The sequence below is a fragment of the Trichoplax adhaerens genome, genomic scaffold (genome assembly GCF_000150275.1).
Source record: "Trichoplax adhaerens TRIADscaffold_7 genomic scaffold, whole genome shotgun sequence".
Lineage (NCBI taxonomy): Eukaryota > Metazoa > Placozoa > Uniplacotomia > Trichoplacea > Trichoplacidae > Trichoplax > Trichoplax adhaerens.
In genome coordinates this window covers 1,668,067-1,691,817 of record NW_002060949.1, presented here as the reverse complement: position 1 = coordinate 1,691,817, position 23,751 = coordinate 1,668,067, and the positions used below count along the sequence as shown (strand labels likewise).

The 23,751-nt window shown below is 33.8% G+C and overlaps 4 protein-coding genes across 4 annotated transcripts; 3 read left to right on the top strand and 1 right to left on the bottom strand.

Moving 5' to 3' along the window:
• Positions 1-550: 550 nt before the first annotated feature.
• Positions 551-3,088, top strand: TRIADDRAFT_57961 (uncharacterized protein; the record flags this gene model as incomplete). Its single annotated transcript, XM_002114261.1, has 5 exons — positions 551-1,055; positions 1,191-1,243; positions 1,382-1,703; positions 1,862-2,434; positions 2,541-3,088. 5 exons carry the CDS (start codon positions 551-553, stop codon positions 3,086-3,088), a joined length of 2,001 nt encoding a protein of 666 aa, XP_002114297.1.
• Positions 3,089-6,019: 2,931 nt separating this feature from the next.
• On the top strand, positions 6,020-8,733 carry TRIADDRAFT_11949 (uncharacterized protein; the record flags this gene model as incomplete). Its single annotated transcript, XM_002114260.1, has 9 exons — positions 6,020-6,911; positions 7,099-7,247; positions 7,353-7,478; positions 7,585-7,695; positions 7,787-7,858; positions 7,961-8,106; positions 8,205-8,300; positions 8,384-8,483; positions 8,578-8,733. Coding segments are annotated over 9 exons (1,848 nt in total), but the record flags the coding sequence as incomplete, so codon positions are not given.
• Positions 8,734-14,848: 6,115 nt separating this feature from the next.
• Positions 14,849-16,363, top strand: TRIADDRAFT_57959 (uncharacterized protein; the record flags this gene model as incomplete). The annotated part of the gene is made up of 4 exons (XM_002114259.1): positions 14,849-15,099; positions 15,147-15,238; positions 15,625-15,923; positions 16,091-16,363. 4 exons carry the CDS (start codon positions 14,849-14,851, stop codon positions 16,361-16,363), a joined length of 915 nt encoding a protein of 304 aa, XP_002114295.1.
• Positions 16,364-17,477: 1,114 nt separating this feature from the next.
• Positions 17,478-22,068, bottom strand: TRIADDRAFT_63332 (uncharacterized protein; the record flags this gene model as incomplete). Its single annotated transcript, XM_002113942.1, has 2 exons — positions 17,478-17,845; positions 21,366-22,068. The coding sequence occupies 2 exons, from the start codon at positions 22,066-22,068 to the stop codon at positions 17,478-17,480; spliced, it is 1,071 nt and encodes a 356-aa protein (XP_002113978.1).
• Positions 22,069-23,751: the final 1,683 nt, after the last annotated feature.

Genomic DNA, 23,751 nt, shown 5'->3' with positions numbered 1-23,751 from the left:
ACGTCATCGGCAGAGGCAAAATTCATAGTATTGTCAGGGACTCCTCAGCAGTCGCTGCTACTGTACTATACAATTGGACATGAATGAAACACAGAAGATTGTCGAGGTGGAAGAAGTTTTCGTTGGCCTCTATGCACTACCCATTCGCAACCAAGTATTGAGGAATAGAGCATTACTATAGTAGTTTGGCATACGGCTGCTGTTATCTAATGTATAGTCTGCAGAACTAGCGTGAGCTACGAGCTGACTGATTCTAGACCGAGCTCTGAGCTTTAGCTTCAATAAATTGTGAGCAAAGTCAAGCAGAAATAGAAGCAGGACATGGAATAGTTGGATAAATTCTTTACTCTAAGCTCATAAGGTACAAGGTAGATTGTAGAGATTACAGGTGATAGCTGAAAAACGGCAAGAGCAGTGATACTTCCATTGAACTGCGATATCCAGGTTAGATCGACAAAAACTGAAAACGTTCAATCAGCGATCATTCCCCTCCGCAATCTCTCTTGCAGTATTCATCCAAGGCCTACATTGCCTAGAACTCTATAGCAAAATGGCAAGCAAAACATTAGATGTCAAAGGCTTCATTGAGAGCCGAGTTGATGAAATAAAAAAGATGGAAATCGCTGTTAAGACCATAGGAGGATCTCGTTCTCTATTTCAGACTGTATCCAGGAGAATGCGTCGTCGAGCAGCTAGCCATAATCGGAAGAGGTTACCCAAACGCTTAATAAGCAAAGATACAACCGACAAGACCAAGCCTACAGCAACAACGAAAAAAAAACGACGTACCTCAAAAAAGAGAAATTTTCAAAGGAAAGACAATGTAAGTCAGTGGTTGGAAACACATATTTGGCATGCTAAACGAATGAAAATGTCTGACCAATGGAATTTTAAAATTGCTGAAATTTCTTGCGAAAAAGGCAAACGAGCTGCCTATCGAGCATGCAAGAATGAGTGTACCATACAAGATATATCCTATTATAGATGTATAGAAATAAAAGGTTTACAACAGGTTATAGTCAATACTTTTGCCCGCTTAACTAACAATCAGACAGGTTAGCCTTGTTATTCTCATCTTGACACAACTTAGATTGCAAAATGCCATTTCCTATCTTATATCTTTATTAATATAATGCATGACGAATTGACACAATAATGTACTGTATATATTGTCATATCGTTAACATTAGGATCTACGATCGATAGTATGGATTATCTTCAAGGTGGTGTGGAAGGTTGCTTGGTATGTTATTATTGTGATTCTTATCCTTATCAAGCGATTGGGCCGGTATCATTTCTATGGAACTGCCTTGATTCAAGCGATGATACGAGTAACCCAAATAGATCTTTATGGTTATGGTGTCATCCATCATGCTACCAGGAATTACTCGATCAAATAACTTTAATAAATCAGCAAAATAGACAAGATAACATGCTTGAAATTGACTCTCATACTGCTGATGATAGTTCACTTCTTCGATTCTCTTTAAGAGGCCCAATGTCGCAAAGTGTGCTATATCGTGCTTTCAAATTGCACAATGAAAGATCCGAAATTGAAACTACCTGGACGAAATTATTAACCCTATCGTCTACTGCTACTTTACCGAGAGGTTCAGTTCTTGCATTAAATGTAGGCGATCCCCGATTAAATCGTCCTATCTTGAAGAAGAGATACCATAACCTGAACCGATCGATAGTTACAGGTATCGTACTGCTTAAAAAATATCATGCTGAGCTTTGAGGCATGACCATAAATAAGTTTCACACTATTTCAGACTTGTTTAATGTGCAACCGAACGGAATCTGTATAAACTACTGCGGAGTAATAACACTTTACAATCTATTTGTTTCATAAATATAGATTCTTGCCAATCCTATCTTCAAAATTGGTCAAGTGAGTTTGCTCGGACGTTGTTATGGAATCCTACTATTCGTAAAAATGTTAAAGAAGCTAAAAAACCCGACCATGAATTAAATAAACTACGTATGCAAATATTTAATGGACAACTGGAACTAAATGATATAGATAATAAAATTTCCATTCCTGTATTACTTATCCAACAAACTGGTGCGACAGCCACCCTTATAAATATTAATAATGAAAGCGACTTTATTAATAGTGGATGGGATTTAATTTTACCTGCTGGTTGGGGTATGCCATTCTGGCTATCACTTATTTATTGTGGAGCACGCGCTATTGGTTTGCAAGAGAGTGCTAAACAATACTTGGAGCAAGGAATTCCTATCTTTCCATCAGATTATCCTGATACAGCTGCAGGCTGTATTAACGCCGTAGCAACGCATCAGAAGTTGACGTCAGATTACTATCTTAGGCCCCCAGCAAAACGAATCAATTACTCCAAAATTGGTATTTTATCGCCATTCTTGAACCGCTGGGATGAATTGATAGAATATTGGAGGAAATTTTTACAAGGTAATATCACTTTATAATTTTCTAAATATTTAGCCTGATTTTTTATGCTCTGTAAACGGTATTACTCCTGAAGTAATTTACGATTTTACTTTTATTTTGCTTGCAGTAACTGAAAGTTTTAAAACTGGAGAGAAGATACATGAAACACGCACTTATTATGTTATAAGATGCCGTAAAGAATTAAGTACCTTAAATCAGTTACTGCTAAAGAAAGTTTGCAAATCAAATCGAACGCAGGCTGAAGCTTTCGATAAAGAAATGAGTAACTTTGGTATAAGCCAAATAATTAACAATCATAGTCGTGCACTTGTAGCCGTCAAAATTAAAATGTATAAGCGCGGTACACCAAGACAGTTTTGTCCTATTTGTTTACCTAGAAATGAAGATTTTTCAAAGCTGAAAGATGAGTATTTTAAAGGGAACTTAGATAAATCGTTATTACAAGGAGTACTAGAACGCAGTATTATTGGATATGTATCGTGTGGTGACTATTCACACTCTGTTGGCTATGGATGTGCAGTTGGATATTGCAGTATTGTTGGATTGACTAAGTTATTCGAGCAGCCCATCGATCAATTTAGCCATTTTATTCTCATACGAGACACAAAATCACTACAGTATCATTTCGCAAGTTTAAAAATTCTTATATTTTAAGAAAATTTATGTTCTGATTTCCACCTAAATTATTACTAAAGCAAATATCTCATGCATTTATTAATCTGTCTAATCACAAAATTTATTACGACAGTGACTACTAACATCACTACGGACGTCATGGTTACAATTTTTGTATACAAGAGCGCTTGTTAATTCCTGAAAGTTTTTATTAATATAAATTTAATATATGATTATAATTATCAATGGATAATCATTAAAGCATGTGAATATAATTCATCTTGCTATACCAGCTTTTAGTGTAGTTTGCTGTATTACCTCATTAAAATACTACTTATCCGTAGCGTATTTAAGTATCGACAGCTGAATGTATTATTTGTGTACTCTACTATGTGTACTTCAGCAAGGAGGTACATAACAGCATGCACTTAATTGCTATGAAAACAAGTTTACTCATACTTATCTACTTTATTGAATCATTACCTAGTAAGATAAACTTTCTTGTATGCTGATAATCCATAGTAATGGAATGGAAAAAATTCCGATCGAACCGTTGATTTATTCAATTGAAGTATCTAATAGGAATGGTCAACATATTGTCATTGTCACAAACTGTAATTCTTAGTTCCAGTCATTTGTATGAAATTATATCGCTACACTTTACGCCGCCGGTAGTCATAATATTTTAGCAAATCAAACCCGGCGAACTTTGTACAGTAATAATAGTGTAATTTTATGCCTGAATAAGTGAATAAATGAGTGAGAATTGTAAATATCCATGTTAGCAACTGTATTTTTGTGCTGGGACTATTAGGGACTACTACGAGTTGGGATATTTAACCATAACGGAAGAGATTCAGTCTTAATTGAAGATTTTGCTCAAATTTTTAGGTATCCAGCACCCCGCATAGTATAATAATAATTATTCTATCTTAATTAGCAGTCGTAATTTGGCATCGGAAGGCCTATGCACTGGAGTATAACGGACTCTAGAAACTCTTTTAAATTGTAGATTTGCTCATTTTAACGTTTGTATGTACTTCCGCGCTGGCAAAGACAGTGCAATTGCAAAGTAATATAGCAATACAGTCAGCACCTACGAAAATAATTTGTGGAAAGTATGGATTTCCTACCTGGTTTCGCTCAGACTATAAGACTATGCACTCAATGAGAGGTTCTCGTATTATGCGATGGTGTAAATGTGCACAACGAAAATAAGGGCTAGTAGGGCTTTAATATTGTGTTTCCGTACTGGTGGTAGTGCAACTACACTTAGCCATACTGAGAACTTCAAGTCACAATGCCATCTTTTCCATCAATGTATACATTAGTATGGGTCTGGTGATATGTCTAAGTACTAGGGTACACTTACTATAGGCAAATCCATACCCCGAAAATTTCGGTCCCATTAAATAACAGATCGCATCTGCTTGCTTTGGTCATCATTCGCGAATTGCAAACTGGAATTGCATTGAATTCTATTAAAGTACGCGGGTACTACGCGTAATAATCTACTACCCGAGAAAGGCTAAGATGAGAAGCTGACTTATCCTTCATTCTATACGAGTGGCTCGCAAATTGAAATCGTCAACGTTGCCAATTAATCTTGATCGTATGGTAAATTCCTGCAGGTCCTATTTTTCTTCGTATGGAGTGGCATTAGTAAACTGAATTCAATTGTTTTGAGAATCTTTCTTTAATTACAAGCCGTGTTTGGTCACATTGAAACACACTACAATACTAGTTTACTGAGGGAAAAACTAGGAAGAAGATTAGCCTATCATCTCTGCAATTGGCTAACAAAATGAGATGGTAAACGTTGATAAGAGTTAATCTTTTCTGCACGATCTATTTCTTGGTAGAGGAGAAAAACACCTGAATTTGAGCATTCTATGTTACTCTGATGTGACAATGTACCACAGCGGACCACTCTGATAGCTATTTATGTATGCAGCTATCGCAGGAAAGTAAAATTCTGTATTTCAACACTTGCTAATTCAACTTGACTGCCTTGGAGTCTACGGTAATTGATTTCTGTCGTATAACCGTAACTTTTAACGTTCATATCAAGTAGCCATGGATACCGATGATAGCGATGCTACATTTTGTTCTGATGCGTCTAACGGCGAACAAGATCAATTCATTAATACAAGCATATCAGATGAATTAGATAACCTAAAGGATGATCATGGATTCTACAGCGAGACGATATCTGATCTAACACACAGTACTTCTTCAGCTAGAAGATATCATACTAGTACCGATAGCACATCACGTAAGGATGACTTTGCTAATGAAACTATTTCTAGTCTGGTATTCGATCGCGATACCCCTCATTGCTCAAAAGTGAAAAAAAATAGTGATATAATGGCTGAAGAAGAGGATAGTTTTGCCTCTGCATGGAAAGTTGGTGACCATTGTCGAGCTCCTTATGCAGGTGACGATCTAATTTATGATGCTATTATTAAAGCTATCATCGATGACGATGATAATAAGGACGAACAACTAGCAGAGGTAATATTTATTGATTATGAAAGCGATGGCAGCGAAATGGTACCCATATCAAAGCTAATGCGTAGTGGTAAATCACGGAAAAGAAAATTTCATCCTAGTAAAGTAAAGAAAGAATCAACGTCCAGTTCTGCTACCAGATTGTTTAAACACCTTGATGCTAAATCATACCAGGTCGAATCTAATAACGATGCCAGTTCTCTATTTAAAGATTTGGTTCAATCCAGTAGTCTTGTGGACCCTCTTAATCAAGTCATTTCTAATGTAAGTAAGCCAAAACGCCTTAAACGCCTTAAAGGTGATGATGAATATCAAACGCATTTGGAAGAGCTTAAACATGTAGTGTCAGAAAGTAGTTCCAACGCTAAACATTCTACTCCTGCTAACTCCTCAAGTCATGCTGTCAAAAAGATTAACCCTCAGGCTGAGTTGTTGAAGCTCAATTTTGATGCAGATGGCTTTGATGATGACGATTACGAAAGGCCACGCTTCAAGGATGCTCATGCCGGACCAGCTATAACTTATAGACTATCCGGAGCAACGGAGGCTACTACTATACAAATACCCGCCAATATAAATCGCTATTTACGTGAATATCAACGTGAAGGTATTCAATTCTTATATAATAATTACAAAGCTAATCGAGGTAGCATTTTAGGTGACGATATGGGATTAGGTAAAACGGTACAAATTATCGGCTTTATCGCTGCTGTCTTGAATAAATCCGGTACTAAAGAGGATGTCATGAAAAAATTATGGTGGAAAAGCAGTCCATCACCTACAAATAAACGGCAATCATTTTTAATTGTTTCACCTGGCTCGGTTTTATATAACTGGATTGACGAATTAAATACGTGGGGACACTTTAAAGTAGGCCGATTTCATGCATCACATAAGGATGAAACATTGCAACAATTAGAAAAGGGTCGCCTTGATGTTGTACTCACTACATTTGAAACATTAAGAAATTACTTGGACGATTTAAATAGTTTCAAATGGTTAGCTGTTATCGTTGATGAAGCTCACCGATTAAAAGATGGCAAATCAAAGGTAACAATTGCGATGAAAAATATTAAATGTAGACGACGTATTGGATTGACTGGTACAGCCATGCAAAATCGCTTATCTGAATTTTGGTGTTTACTGGATTGGGCCAATCCGGGCTGTTTGGGCACGCTTGGGACATTTCAGAAAGACTATGAGAGCCCAATCAAGCAAGGGCGTAAATTTAACGTTACAAAGCGAGAATTAGCAAATTCTAATTTAAAATCGGAAGAATTAACAAAATTACATTCTCAATGGTTTTTAAGGCGGACGAAAGCTTTAATTGCTGAACAGCTACCTAAGAAAGGTTTGTAATTGAGAATTTGGTATATAATGTATATACAATACGTATACATTCTCATTGACGATATAATCTGTTTCTGTCAGCTCATATGATTAAAGTACGATATCTAACGAAGTAGCTATTAGAATAACATAACATTATGATTTAATTACAACTGATTGATGCTTCATAATAATTTCATTATACTTAGATGAGAAAGTAGTATTTTGCTATCTTTCTGAATTACAAAATAATTTATATGAAGAACTGTTAAAGAATTCAGATGTTGATCTTATTGTGCGACAATCTGAACCATGTGATTGCGGCAGTAAAAAAAACAGAGGAAAATGTTGTTATCAGGTTAGATTTTTGTTGCGTAAGTATATACGTAAATTAGCGTCCTGAAAAGTGGACTCTTGCCTCAATGTCGTATTTTGATAATAAAAACTTTTACTTTTTTAATAGACAAATATCAAGGGAGAAAAAATAAATTCTCTACTAATGCAGTACTTGCAGTTATTTCTTAAAGTTGCAAATCACGTTGCCTTGTTACTACCTAATTCAAATCAATCTGAGGAACAACGTAATAAGGTTAACAATAATTACTATTTCGCATATTATCTGGTATATCCAAAAGTTTATAATTAATATATATTCTGATACTATGTTCGTTCTGGTGATAAAATTTATTACCTAGGCTAGAGAAATTTGCGTTCGAATGTACTCCAATTTTCCACAGTTTAAATCTATATCCTCAAATGCCTCTTTATTAACGCTATCAGATCCTCTATACTGTGGAAAAATGAAGGTTGATTTATGGAGCCTTAATTACTCAGATTGCTAAACCTTGATCACTGCTTATGTAAAAGATTAAATTATTCTCTATTTTGTTATGCAAGGCCTTAGAAGCCTTACTTATTAAGTTCAAGAAGGACGGAAGCAAAGTGCTGTTATTTTCGTATTCTGTGCAGGTATGGATTGACACTTAAGCTCCATCATATTTAGCGCCCATAAAAATTAATAAAAACACGCATCATTATCTAATACTTGTACTTTATAAATACTCTGTACAGTTGCTTAACATTTTAGAGACTTACATCATGTGCAAAGGCATCAATTATTGTAGACTGGATGGAAATACTAGAATTGAACAACGAGCTGATATAGTTAGAAAGTTCAATAACGATCCTCAAATTTCATTGTGCCTGATTTCTACTAAGTACAGTACAACATTCTTTTCTATTATGCAGTACTGTAATTGTAAAGTCGCTCTTTAACTTTTATTTTAATTAACAATAATGCATAATCATCTAATAGGGCGGGAAGTCTAGGTTTAAATTTTACTGGTGCCAATTCTGTATTGATATTTGATCCAAATTGGAATCCTGCTCATGATTTACAAGCGCAAGATCGGTAAAATTTTGGTTATTTCGTGTAATTTATTATCTATTCTTATAGCGAGCCACCAATATAGCTACCTAATTAATTAATTACAGAGCATATCGTATTGGGCAACGTTGCGATGTTCGTGTATATCGATTAATAACTTCCGGAACAATAGAAGAGGTCATGTACTTAAGGCAAATTTATAAACTGGTAATAAGATTTTTGCATCATTTAGAATCATTTCGGTGCAAATCACGTGCATATAAATGAATAAGTATATTACAATTTGCTTGTCTACTCACAGCAACTCGCTAACGTTGCAATGCAAAATAGCAAAGAACGTCGCTATTTTACGGGCGTAGCTGACGACAAAGAGCAACATGGTGAACTTTTTGGCATCGAAAATTTATTTTCATTACGACGACGAGGAGTCAGTCTAGCAGAGGACATAATTAAGGTTAGATATTGTAATAGCAAGATAGCTACAATGCAAGCAGTCATAGATATATGTTTTGGAATGTATTCTCATTTTATTTTAGAGAACCCAGCAAGTCGAAGCTGGACTTAGAATGGCTAAGTACGAAAGTAGGAGTAACGAGTAGGTGCACTATCGAGACTTCTCAAATAAATTGGATATAGTCTTTAGTAATGGTTATGCGGCATGATGTTATACTTTGCAGGAAGGAAAATACTGAAGAACAAATTAAGACATCTGAGGTAGGATTATAAAGCCTCTAGCTATGAATTAGCGACTGTAAACACTTTCACAAGTACAGCAATCTGTTTTAGGAGTTTTGGCTTGTTGATATTTGAATTTGTAAATTTTTCTAATTTCATTATTTCACCGCATTGAAAATTATTCAGAAAGAACAAAATATGGATACCAAGAAATTCGACGATGATGACGTTCCTGGTCTAGAAGAAATCGCTTCGCAGTATGTTGAACCTGAAATCGAGAATACTACAACTTCGAATGGTACTTGGCATTTGATCTAATAACTTTATATAGTATTCACTATTCTTTCATTTTTAAGATATTAGTAGTTGAGACAATAGTATTAACTAACTATATTGCAATTTTTTTAATGTAAAAGCGGTTGAAGGGAAGCAATCTAAGAATAATCAAACTGACCAGGAAAAATATACGTTAAACAAAAATAATAACAGGAATTGGCCTGAAAGTAGTGATCAAGCAGACAGTGTCGACAGTTTGAAAGGTTCTTGCATTATTTATCGTAATTATTCGTCTAGCTGTAAGACTTAAATTTATTATATCGCTATAGATCTTGGACTATCCGTTGAATATTGTCATTCAAATAAAAAGGTCATTGGATCAAGCAAAGCAGAACAACGTATGACTTCAAATGCTATTCGAGATGTCTATGTTAAACATCAGTTTTCTCAACAACCTGCAAATTTACTTGATGTAAGTAATAATCAGATGATGTTACCCAACTGTATGATCATTAGCTAGTTATTAATTAATTCCAATATGTTCTTTGAATCCAGCCTGGAGAAGAAAGTGACGATCTTGGTGATTCTCAAAAAGATAAGAAAAAAAAGTTTGAGGACTGTAATAAAGAAGCTGACCCGGTCCCTAGTACTAGCAAGACAAAAGCCCATCAAATAACAAAATGTTCGAAAAATAACGTAAAATATGATTCTGTACAAACTGAATCGGAAGAAAATTTACTAGAAAAGCAAGAGACTGCAGTGGAATCAGATCGAAAATCCAGCCGCAAACAGAAAGCGAAACAATTTTTGGAAAACGTAGATCAGGAAATGGATACACATGTTATAATAGGAAGTACACCAATCGCTATTAGAAAAAAACAGTTTAGTGAAATGGCACAATTCTTTCAGTTTGATGATGATATCAGTTTTGCTAAAGCTGTTTTGAAGTATACGGACGAAAAAAGAGAAAATATACTGTCAGAGTTCTACACCACGTTGGATAACAAGATTCAACAGTTATGATTGATACTTAGACATCCACGGTTTAAGATTAAGCGTTTATTGAAACAGAATCCATTTTCAGCTTGTAATTTAATAGAAAGTGGCTAGGATTACCTTATATTTTGCAAGTTAAATTAACTATAGTTTAACTTTTGTATTATATTCTCCTTAACTGAGGTCATACCAATCTTATTGTACCGTAGTGTACTGTAATGCACTCATCTGTAAATTGCTTTTGCTTTGTATTTTTACAATTGCTAATTTCTTCCTTTTAACTCGTATTCATGTAAATACTCTAATATTACATCATTACTTAGTATTGATAATCCCCGCTTTTATAGTATAGTTCTCATGTCTGATAGCAGAATGTCTATTCCGTTAAGGAATCAAGATTGTAGGTGAATACAGTAGGTACGCCGGTACTTTAAGATTTTACTAGCAGTGATAATAATAATCCGAATATCTTTGTAATGTATCATATCATTATAAAACTTTACATTCACGAAATTTGTTGGTCCAACAGTTACTGCATATTTGTACTTCATAAAATTAAGATTAAGATTTTAAGAGCATTAATAGTTTAGCTTACATTACTAATAAAATAAAATTTCAAAATGTAAGCTTTTATACTGAAAGAAAGCATTTATAATCCGAATAGGTATCAACGGCGTTATTATAGCAAATATTGTTGTGTTAAAATACTACAGTATTAGATTAATGAACAGCAAGGATTATAGTAGAATACCAATGATATGATAATATCAGGAGGTTTTGGTTGAATTTTGCAATTTACTGTATTGAAATGGAGTATGTGACCTGGATTGTACTTTTACAGATTATTTATAGATCTAGAAATTGCAACAAGATACGAGTATTACAAATGGTAGAAATTATATCCAGAATCAAATATAATATTTTCAAAACATTTTCAGTTCATTATGCAGTAACAAGTATTGTGGCATTGAAAATTCTGAAACTGTTATGCTGTTATTTTTAATCTAATAAGTAATAATTATCGTCACACAGTCATGACGTTCAAATTATCACATAGAATAGTAAAGCTGATATAATTTTAATAAAAAGATTGATATGTTGAAACCAATATCATTAGACATAGTCAGTAAGTGCTAATGGACATACGGACATACATGATAAAATAGGCGATGCTATCCTTGTGTTATAATAAAAATACAGTAGATTAATAGTAAGATCTCTGGTTCTATTTCTTTTTTAGTAATTTTATAATTGAATCTTACACTGTTGTACAGAGCCTGTACAACAGTGTTAATAATTATATAGAATAAATGTAGCAATATGATATCTACAAGTTAAGCTCTCAGAAAGTTCATAATCCATACCATATTAGAATAGCGTAAGTACTTGGTAGAAAATTGAAAATCATCCTAAAAATTTAATGTTCTGTAAAAGTTATACACGTCTACAATATCCTTACGTCATTTTTCTTAGAAATTAGGTGATCATGTATGCTAGTGAGAAACGGTAGCCTTGCTAAAATGAGGGTCAATATTATATTGATTATGTTACAGAGTGGCAAATGATGACAGACAGTGCCGTGTGAAACTAGCAGACTTTCGGAAAGAATTAATTGATCAGTCAGTTAATTTTAATATTGAAAATTTTGAATAGTTAGAATTAATCTTGACACAATTAATTAATAGAGATTTGTAATACATGTAAGCCCATACAAAAGGAGTTGTCATCGTGATCGTTCAATCGCATGCCCATAGCTGCAACTGTAAGAGAGATACCATCACGGCTGTTGTCGCAATCGTGTAAGACTCTCATTGACTCCGTAGCTTAACATTTTCTTGTTAACTCTTGCAATGTTGCTCAACGACCAGATCTTGGTGATAAGTTATGGATAAGGCTATCACTATTAACTTATAATAATTACGTTATTTATACGTTCGGCAAGTATTCAGTATCTTGAAGAATCATTCATTGGCCAGTAACTGCACCAGGAAGGTTTAGTACTGAAATTTGGAATCGACGTATCGTCTATTGCCAGGAGTGAAAATACACAACCGAGCTTTTTGAGTATATACAGAGTAGAATTGAAAAGATGGAATTGTTATATTGATTGCCATCCTGTAGATGTATTCATAGTCTACGATTGCATACTATGGAAAAGTGTTGGAAAGTGTAGAATAGCCACATTGGCTGTTTGTACTGTAGCTACTGTCGTTATTATTCAATCAATTCCAATTTACAACCGATTGTAATTGGTTTGAATTGATAGATGGTAAAGTTTACTTTAGTTTAGTCTGAAACTTTCTTAATTTATCCTATATAACTCACTGATAGAGTAGACAACAACAAGAAGAACATCATTCAAGATGGCATTCATCAGTAAAGAAGAAGCAACTGCACATTCCACTATTACAAATTAAAGCTAATGCAACGACAAAGATGGCTGTACATATTACACACGGCCTTCTTTCCAGCAGAAATCCGGTTAAAAATAAGACCATCACCATAGAATGATTGAATCGAAGAATAGGGTGAAGTGGCTTAGGAATGAGTAATAACGGTATTAACCATTGCAAGCAATACATTGTCGATATCTTGTCTAATAAACTATCAAAATTAGATATTATTAATTGAACGTTGTAGCAAATTGCTGAAATACCGTTAGTGCCATGTCTTGCTCAAATCAATGGCGCTGACTCATGATACAGCATGATACAGTACAGATTTTGACCGTCTACAGCGTAGACCCTGGAATCTCCACTACAGTACTGTACTATAGTACAGTGTACAAAGTACTGTGTTCTGTACAGTACACACACACTCATGTGCTGCAGTACTGTTATTCCTGTACATAATCGTACTACAGCACATGAGTGTGTAGCGTACGGTACAGTAGAGTACGAGAGAACGGACACAGTAATAATGCGAGTAAACTATAATTAATTAATTCATTCAAGAATTAATTTAATCAGTCCAATGCGAGCAAACAAGTGTACTGATGATGAGGTCAAGGCCACTTTTGCTATACTCTTTCTAGAATTTATTTCCTGTTAAAAGACTGCGGCTGTACAATCATTTTGTGTACATACTGCATATCAAATGACATGATCATGAATTAATTCATTAAAAAGTATTCTATATAAGGCGACGTCATTATTACTAGAGATTTATACTGTCTTCCATCAGGAAGAATATCCACAGGACAGGACAGCAATGTTATTTTCGTGTCGTATGTTTTAGTAAAAGTAGGAATGAAATGGATTGCTAGATATCGGTATAAACTATTGTATTTGCACGTTGGTTTTAGCTACATTTTTTCCTAGTTCAAGTATTTAAAATCAAATTAAAGACGTACAGTACTGTACTAGTTAAACTGCTCATGTAAGCTCACATAAGCAGTAACCACTGTGGTGAATTACGCTAGAGTTTTGTTATTCACTAACGCTAGTGTATTGTAAAAAAGGCAACATCACCTGAAAAGCAATCAGTCAATAGTAAACTGCTTTGTACCAGCTTGTACAACGGGGGTGCATGCTTTGCTTAATTCATTACAATTACTATTACTAAACTTAAATAACGTAAATCATCGTCATGCTTGACACAACATAGGCGACATCAATAGATGAAGTGGACTGCAGTAGTGATATACGTATACTGTAAAGTTGAATAAACTCGGCCACTCGAGTGCACTCTCTTAAATGATGCCATTTTACCTTATCTATAAAATACTTAAATGATGCCACTGTACCTTATGTATAAAATACTTTAAATGATGCCATTTTATCTTATGTATAAAATACTTTAAATGATGCCATTTTACCTTATCTATAAAATACTATAGATATTAGCTGTATAAACAACTCGTAAAGCGTGAGCAAAACAGAAAGGGAATAAAGTGATAATTGTGGATAATACAATGAATAGCTATGCTAACTGTCCCAGTATGTACACGGCAGCACAGAAAAATAAACAGATTCTCTTTATACAAAATCTTCATTTTACAGGCCTTGCCACCTTTTTAAGCTAACTACGGTCAGCGAGTGTACAGTAATGCTCTGTATATATAGAGAGAGAGACAACATACTATACTATGCACAAACACTGTACTGAAATTGCCATGGTAATTAATCGAATGAGCCAAAAATATCTGTCTGGATGTATCATCTGTCCATGGATAAAAGGGTCATGGATAAATCAGCTATTGATGATCGATGCTGTTGCCTAGGAGACGTAAATATACCTCTCCGATGAATCGACTCTTTCATACTACTGGTATTGTAAATATTCCATACTTTATAGAAGTTTTAAAGGTTAGCGGCTCATCACATTCAATTGTAAAATTTACTAAGCCCCTGTAGCTAACTACCGTAATTGATTTCCAACATTTCTGCCTAAAAGATAGAATCCTTGTTCATAATTTTGCGAACAAATTAATAGTATTCCTATCCTAGTCTCTGATCATCATTAAAAGTCAGGATATATTCTACCGTAGATAGGCGTCCATTAAGTAATCTCTTCAATCACATACTTTACAAGGAGGCTGGTTATATTTGCGTTACCTTGGCATCATTCTCACTTGTTGCTTAAAGAATCTACTCCAGTTTTATTGAACTCGATAGTGTATCATCATGGGCTGTGGATCTTCTAGAGCTGCAAAAAATGTCGTTGCACCTGCTGAAATTCCTCAAAAGGATACCAAAATCACTACATTCAACCCAAAAGAAGCTAATCATCACATCAACGATAACAAAATCGAGAAGAAACATCGCAAATTAAGTCGAGATTCATTGAAAGATTCATGTGGAAGTGATAAATCATCATGTGAAAATCTCAAAAATATCGGAAAGGGTAGTCAAACATCACTAAATGACAGCTCTAAGTGCGTCAAGCGAGGACAATCAGCCAAATCTAACGATAGCGGTTTAGAGACTACGAGGATGATAAGCAAATTATTACAGAAAAGACTGAGTTAAGCGAAAAGACTGCGAAAGAGCTAGAAATTCGACCGTCTACACCAGGTAAATGAATATGTGATTAACAAACTTTAAATTACCAATTCTTCAACTCAATGATTTCCATGGACATGCAGTGCTATATATTGTACGATAATGAAGAAAAATTGCTCCAGCTTTAAAATAACGCAAATATGGTTAATACATGTGATTAAGAGTTGATTGTACAATTGGCAACCCTTCTATTAAGTTTTATTCAGCTACTAAATTAAAATTTCTTAAATTGTAATTGCCTTGCTATGCGATACTTTTAAAGTGAACATTACGACAAAATCATAAACTATATCATTACCATATGTACAGACTGTACACTGTATAGTGTTATAGTATCATATAAAATTATTAAAATTATCTATTCTAAATATTCACTTTTCATTATTTTATAATTGTAGAACTTATTATAAATGGATCTACTTTTAAAAAGCACAAATCTGCTGGCACTAAAAGTGTTTTGCCGGAAATTAAACGGTACAATTCTCTTATCTCAACTGAAAAACCCAACTCAAATCAAAAACAATCCATGCCTAATAAAGGAGGAATGGCGTTTGATATAATTCTAGCGCCTGAAACTAATAATAAGAAAAGACGCCCAAATCAGCTTCCTACTTTGGAAAAAAGTAAACTTAAGCGAAAAGAGACTACTAAACAAGAGCTTGAGGCCAAACAGAAAGCTGCAATGCAAAGACGCAAGGTTAGTTATCTCGTTCATTACAGTATAAATTATCAAAATCATACTTATACTTCTTTATCAAATTATACATCTCTCGCAATTTAAAATATTATCGATAAATTACTAATGGAGTTGCATTCCTACCGGTATCTATGCTAAGAATATCTTTCACTCATTTTATAATATAGCATCATGAAGAACAACTAATTGCTAAAGCAACGGCATATAAAGAACGTGAAAAGAAAGTACAAGATGCCTTACAAAAATTTGCTGAAAAACAAACCAAAGATACTCAAGAAAAATTAGGCAGGTTGGAACAATCTGCAGAAAATAGGAAAACTCAATTAGAGTCATTGCGTAAGAGTTTTCGAGAAAAGGACCAAAGAGCAAAAAAAATCAGGCGAGCTAAGCAGCAACTCATGAGTGATAAGGACGTCACTGAAAAACAAGACAATGAATAATATACAAAATTAAATTACTTATACTTAATGATATGCCTTAATGCGAATATTTCACAACTGATTACGTTTACTGTATAAAAGATATTGATATATATTAACAAATGTTAGCAGATATTTTAAAATTGCTCAAAAATCTCTTAGTTTAACTTAGCTCATATTTTCTTTATTACTATTATTCTTGTCTTACTTATTTAGGTCTTGGGCTACATCTAATATGCCTAAGCACAGTACCTAAAATTCTATTGCTTGTACTCGCGAATTTTAATGTACATTAATTCGATATCATAACTGCTTAAAATTTTATTATGTTACTTCAAATACCGACAGCATTCCACGTTGAAAGATTATTTACAAATAGTATTACATTATCATATCTTCGTATACAACAATTATATAATTAATACCAGTATAAAATTATGTGTATGCAGTAATTCTTCTTAATTTTCTAATCAGTTTAGGATAAAGAGCAAGGCCTCGCTCTTGCGTCTATAATGCTCTAATCCTTCACATAATAGGAAATTTGATTCTTTGTGCTTCATAGACATAGCTGTAAACTTCTGTTTCAGTGATTAAACTAACATTTTATGAGTATCTTGTAGCATTTGCTTTAGAACAATTTTATTTTTGATATAAGCATTTTAGAATCGCTACTAATATGTTAATACTGGCGTCATGATACTCTTCGCGTTTTATTATTAGTATCAATCTAACTCTGGTCATATAATGATCTATTATAGGCTGAAAATAAAATTATGTTAATCAAAAAGATAATGTCTAACTGCTGTTATGGTACTTTTTAAGCTTAAAGCCATCTAAATTGATGTAACTTTGTAGTATTTGGCCGTATTTACTCTTCTTATCACGTTGCAATCCAGCAATTAAAAATTATATACTGAAACAGATAAGCTTTGGCCAACGTATTCGTAGCTATATACGAGTCACTTCTAAAGCGCTTTTTGTTACTAAAGATAATACTTTTATTTCTTTAAATTTTATTAAGCCCAGCAAGTAATTTCTAAGCATGATAATTTGCATCACAAATTCGATTGAAGCAGCGTAGATATCGTATTTACACTATATGAAAATATGTAAAAACCTTAGTAAATAATTTCAGTTACCTAACTGAAGGGTTTATTGCTGGATTATACATTTTACCTAAGAATAATGTTGATCCGCTCGATTTATGATACATCATAAATACGAATGGATGATCTACTGTCATCACTTTAATGAGTGGAGGTCGTTTAGATCTTGTTTTGTATCTTGCTACAGCTCCAGTAGCTGCGGCTGCTTCCGTACCTCTTTCATTTACCTCTATGAATACTTTATGAAAAATCTCCGTAATGTAAAGATCGTTATCGCTACACATCTTACTAAAATCTGCATTCTTGTTATCAAATGCATCAATCATTCCTAAATTTCGTAATAAATCAGATAATGCGGTTTGATACGTCATTTTAAATCGTGGCAATGATAGATTTACTTTATAGTCTCGAGACATCTTTGATACCCACTTCACTATAGTTTTGCTATTCATTTCTTTGCAAAGTGAATCTATACCATTGACAGATTTAGGTAATAAAATATACATACTTAAATTGTTACAGATATAAGGTAATTCTACCATTTGTAATCCTATATCTGTATCTTCCATATAATTGAAATTTTTCGTTATCGACATCATTTGAACTTCGAATTTATTTCTGTTATCAATCTTGAAATCCATTGGCTTTGTTAAGTCTCTATTAAATTTATGCTTCCAATCGCCTTTGAAATATAATGCATTAACCAATATTAACTTTGTTAACGGATTGATACCGGATGCTGGAATCAAACCATTGATTTTGTTATAAGTCTGTTTCTCGACCCAAGAATTAATTTGTTTAGCCGTTTTGATGCTGTTCGTAAAATCTACACTTTGCGGTTTAGCTTCGTAATACTCTTCAACTAAACTAAGAAATTGCGGTAACAAACTGCATTGTTTACAACAGAATAATGTATTGGCGAATTTAAATATACATGTATGTCTATCTTCTCGATTCTTTATATCATGAAAGACATCTTTTATTAGTGCATGAGTCATTTGATCGTTGTTTTCGATATGTAATACATTTTCTATTTGTTGAGCAGTGATACTTTGAGCCCCAGCATATGTCATTGCAAGGCAGCTAAAGATACTTAAGGGTGAGAAAACGACATTTTGATTTGGGATTATTTTGTTTAATAGATCGCATCCTAGTTGTGTAATAGAATTTCCTTGTACTTGAGAACCTGTTTTCTAACAATATAAGATGATTACATCAGCTATCTAATATCTGTGATGCAAAATACATATTGGTAAATATAATATTAGGAAAGAGAAATTCTAGATAAAGTTTTCCATTAAGTACTTCCTGTCGATTGATTTTATAGTAATACGAAAGATTTAAAGCTGAAAGTCTATTGTACGTACACTGTTTTCAATTTGATTGCATAAATGAACCAATTCTTATAATATTAATTAATACTTCCCTTTTATTCTAGATCAATACACACTATTGTACAGTAGTACAATACTAACTAGGAAATAACCGATATTCTTTATGAGAAGATGTTGTTTTCTCTAATATCGTTTTAGTTACGTAGTATATATATATATACGTTTTTAGCTGATACTGCTGCCAGAAACTGATAGATTACATAGCAGAGTTGAAAATGCATACCATTACAAATCGGACTAAACAGTATCGGTAAACGAATACATTACATATATCAAATCAGTTAACTTTTATGTAACCATTTCAGTAGTGAATTTATTCCAGTTTAATGGCTTTTATCTTCGCAATTTCTCTCTATTTAGTATATTTAACAGCTATACTATGAAGTTATAATCATCAGATATTAATGATAATATTGATGAAAAGACAAGCAATCCTAATAAATAATACTAAATTCTTACATTCTGTTACCTGATAAGCTGTGATGTCCATTCTATCTAGATTTCGATTTGTAAATTCGATTTAGATCTTGAACGGTATATCAGGCGGCGACGTAATTTCAAATATAATTCTAAATTTATGCCGAATTAGAACTAGTCTCATGTAGTTTATAAAATGAAACTATTTCGCTTTACAAACTCGATCGCCAACAGGATTATAATAATTTATCTTGAAGGTTCTATAATAATAACACATAGATGCAACTGTAATTGTAGGAGTATTGTAGATATCTCATATATCTCTTTCAAGATGTAATAGGATAATAATTATAATGAGCCACACTAGTAAATTATTCTTCCATGCATTAGTATTACAGTAATATATAATAAATTTCTTCTATAAACGCGTTAACACTTATTCGCTGCCTCTTTTGAAATTATTATTATTACATTATTGTAGCAGACATAATACACATACATCGACAAACGGCGGAGTAGTTACTAAGTAGTAAGCTGTCAACCAATGCTAAGATTCAGTAAATTATCATCCATTACATATAAATTCACTGAACAAATTCCTACTTAATTCAAATAAGATTCAAATACTCTTATAGAGAAGCTTCTTCTATCCTCAGACTTACCATCTACGATTCATATATGGTTTACTATCAGAAGAGAATTCTGTATGGTGATATTGTACTGTATACGAACATGTAGTACAAACTTGGTATATTAATTAAGGAGGAAGATTAATCATAGGCGTATATAGTATAGCTAGTAGAACGTGCTCATGCGCACTGAAAATATAATTAGTATGTAAATTAATTCCTTAGTTAATAATCCTAAATTATTTACTACCAAGATCGTATTAAGGTAATTTATCTTAATAAAATAATAACGAAAAGTTCTTTATTATTGTCGACTAATTGGCCCTAAATGGTATTAAATAATACTGGCTGTACTGCGATCACTGGTGGTAATAATATATTGGTATCCAAGTATGTTCATCAACGTCTATAACATATACGAATAGATAAATACTAACGTTATGTACAAGTATCCACGGATATTTTACAATGCACTTCGCTGTTATGCAAATTACGCATGCAAGCACTCAGTATTTTAGTCATTTCCCCGTGATATGTCCAAAAATGCCGCTGAAACGGCTCTACACCTTCCATTATATCTTGATTAATTTTTTAAAACAAATTTCACATAATTTACTTCTAGAAATTATTAAATCTGCATCAAAGTTTTATTGATGGATGCTTAGCATATACAGTGCAGACTTGGTCGGAGATTTTATTTTAAATCAAATAAGAACAAAATATAAACAACAACATGACAGCGATATAAACTAAATGTGTCTACCTTGATTGGTTTGCTGGCATATATGAATATTCTTTCACAATGATACGATTTTTTCTTACAGTTAATTTAAATTGACTACTTTGGGCTTACAAGTGATAACGATTATGTTTTAAAATAGTCAGTATTTACTACAATTATTTATCTAAATATTAGTTTCATTCCTTTTCCTAATTTCTACTTGCTATGATAAAGGATTATTCTACTACCTTATATGAGGTCAGCTACAATTTCGGTATTACGATAAAACGATCTGTATATACTTCTCCTAAAGAACAAACTTTTACATAGGGTCGTATACTAAACAAGTGAAACCAAATGGGAGTAGTACTATTGTTCAACTCTATTCTTTTGGGTTATAGACTTTTCCCATAAAAAGCACTGCTTTACTTGATTTATCAAATATCATAAAGATGAATGGATGATCTACTAGCATAACTTCAGGAGGCATTGGGGGAAGACAACATCTTGCCATCATCATGACTCCAGTAGCTGCAGCAGCTTCTGTGCCTTCTTCATTTACTTCTATAAACGTCTTATGATAGACTTCAGAAATATAAAGATCGTTAGCCGCAGTCATCTTACTAAAATTTGAGCTTAATTCATTGAATGCGTCATGCATTCCCAAGCTTTTCAATGCATCGGATAACGTGGTCTCAAACGTCATTTTAAAACGTGGCAAGGATAGTTTTACTTTAAAATTGTTGGACATTTTACCAATCCATTGCTGCAAGTTTGCACTATTAATATGTTTACATAATGAATTAATGCCATCAATATCCCTGGGCAATATTACAAACATGCTTAAGCTATCATGGGCGTAAGGCAATTCCACCATTTGAAATCCAATATCCATATCAGCCATGTAGTTTAATTTCTTGGTTTTGGACATCATGTGAACTTGAACTTTATTGCTGTTATCAATCTTGAAATCCATTTTTTGAGTAAGATTTTTATCAAATTTATCACTCCAGTTGCCTTTAAAATAGAGAGCGTTTACCAGTATTAATCGAGTCAAAGGATTAATACCTGAAGCAGGTATTAAGTCTTTGATTTTCTTAGCAGTCTGGTTCTCAACCCAAGTATTGATAATTCCAGCGGCTTCAGCAGCGTGACTAAAATTGACAGATTGGGGTTGGGCATTATAAAAGGTTTTGGTTAAGTCAAGATACTGGGGCAACAAGGAATAGTTAGTACTGAAGAATAATCTGTTGGCCGCTTTAAATGTATGTCCACTCTGATTGTCGGAGCCTATTATAGCACGTAAAATTATCTGCAATGCTTGATGAATATTATCAGACTCGATATGAAGTACACTTTGCATTTCTTTGGCTGTCTTTCCTTGAGCTCCACCATACGTCATTGCAAGGCAAGTGAAAATACTCAAAGGCGAGAGAGTGACATCTTGCTTAGGAGGCATACATTGCAATAGATCGCATGCTACCTTAGTCACGGATATACCATCGGCCATTCTTGCGTCTCTTGTACAGTAGTTGTGACTAGAGAGCAGATGATCATATCATCAAGTTAATCTACGTGATATTCATGTAGGCAACAGGTAAGATGTGTATCAAGCAAATGTGAAAGAGTACAACAAAATCTTGATTCATTATTGCGATCGTTACGATGGATTCTTGAATCCATTTTATGCTCTGATGACACCATCTCAGCAGTTGTTGTGGTGTAGCTAGTTTCGGTTGTACAGTCTATTCGTGAACTTGTACATTGTTGTATCGTGTTCTAATTGATGTATACTACACTACTTACAAAATCGACACGAAGAGATGATTTGCTCTGATATTCTTTAATCTAATCGATTACCTATCGAGCCTGAATACTTACTTGAATAACTTATTTTCGATCAAGATTCTTCTGCCAGGCGGTTATTGGAGCTCCTTTCACGTCACCGTTGGCTGAATGTTTGCGATGTGATGTAACAATATTACACGTACTAATGTACAGTACATTGTACAGTACGTGTATTCAGCGAGTGCGCGTGACGCTACCGTAATATGACGTCTAATTTACTACGAAATGGACACGTCATCCGTCCCTTCATAGTCATATTAGTCATAGTGCTCGCTTTCCAACTGCAGTACAGTAGTTATCATACAAAAGTGCATGTGGTGCATTCCTGTAGCAGAAGCTGTACTGTATTATGTACTGTATAGTCATACAGTACTCCATGCTTACAGTACTGTACTGTGTCATGGAGGAATTTACGGTATATGCTGTAATCGCTAGCAGCGCGGATACTATCAGCAGAGTCTAGTAAAAAGTTTGAGTAGTCCATGCTATGCGAGTGTTTATTAACGGTAATTTGCTCTCTTTTTATTTGCTTGTTCTTAGAAAATAAATCGAAAATACAGTATACTGTACGCAGTTAGTAGTCCATGCTATACTGTACACTATCAATATTTTGGTCAGCGAAAGTCGTAATACTGTCTGTACTGTAGATTACAGTACTGTAAATTATACTGTACACTGTACTCTAGCGTCAATGCCAATTTTACTGACGTTATCACCCATAAGGCTAAAGTATATGACACTCAATTGTACATAGAAGACAAGTTTAGCTACAGAGCAATTCAGTACAGTACATGTACAGTCGGACTACTGGAAAGAAGTGACTATTTTTCGAGCAGAGTAGTCCTTAGTACAGTCCAACAATTTACTACGTATTATGGAGTATTATTGATTATTTTGAATGACTACCTTAATTTAGCTTGTTTTATTATTATTATTAATCATCCAATGTACTAGGATGGGTGCGCAGTACTGTAGTACCATACTGTTGTGAAGGAGCAGCAATAAGTAAGCCATTCTAGCCTGTTTATTGAACTCAATGGGGCAGTTCTCTTCTTCAACACAACTTACAAAGTTACAATCACACCTGCCATAAGACAACGACACTAAATAATAAAATGCTATACGTATTTTATGTACATGACTGCTGTCTGCAGATTCATCTTTTACTACTGCAGATCCAATTAGGGACTACTCAAAGAAAGATGAGAGATACAGCACTTCTAAACACTGCGGGTGGGCGAAGAGAAATAGTACACCGCTATACCGTACTAGGGAGTTATGCCAAATGGCTATC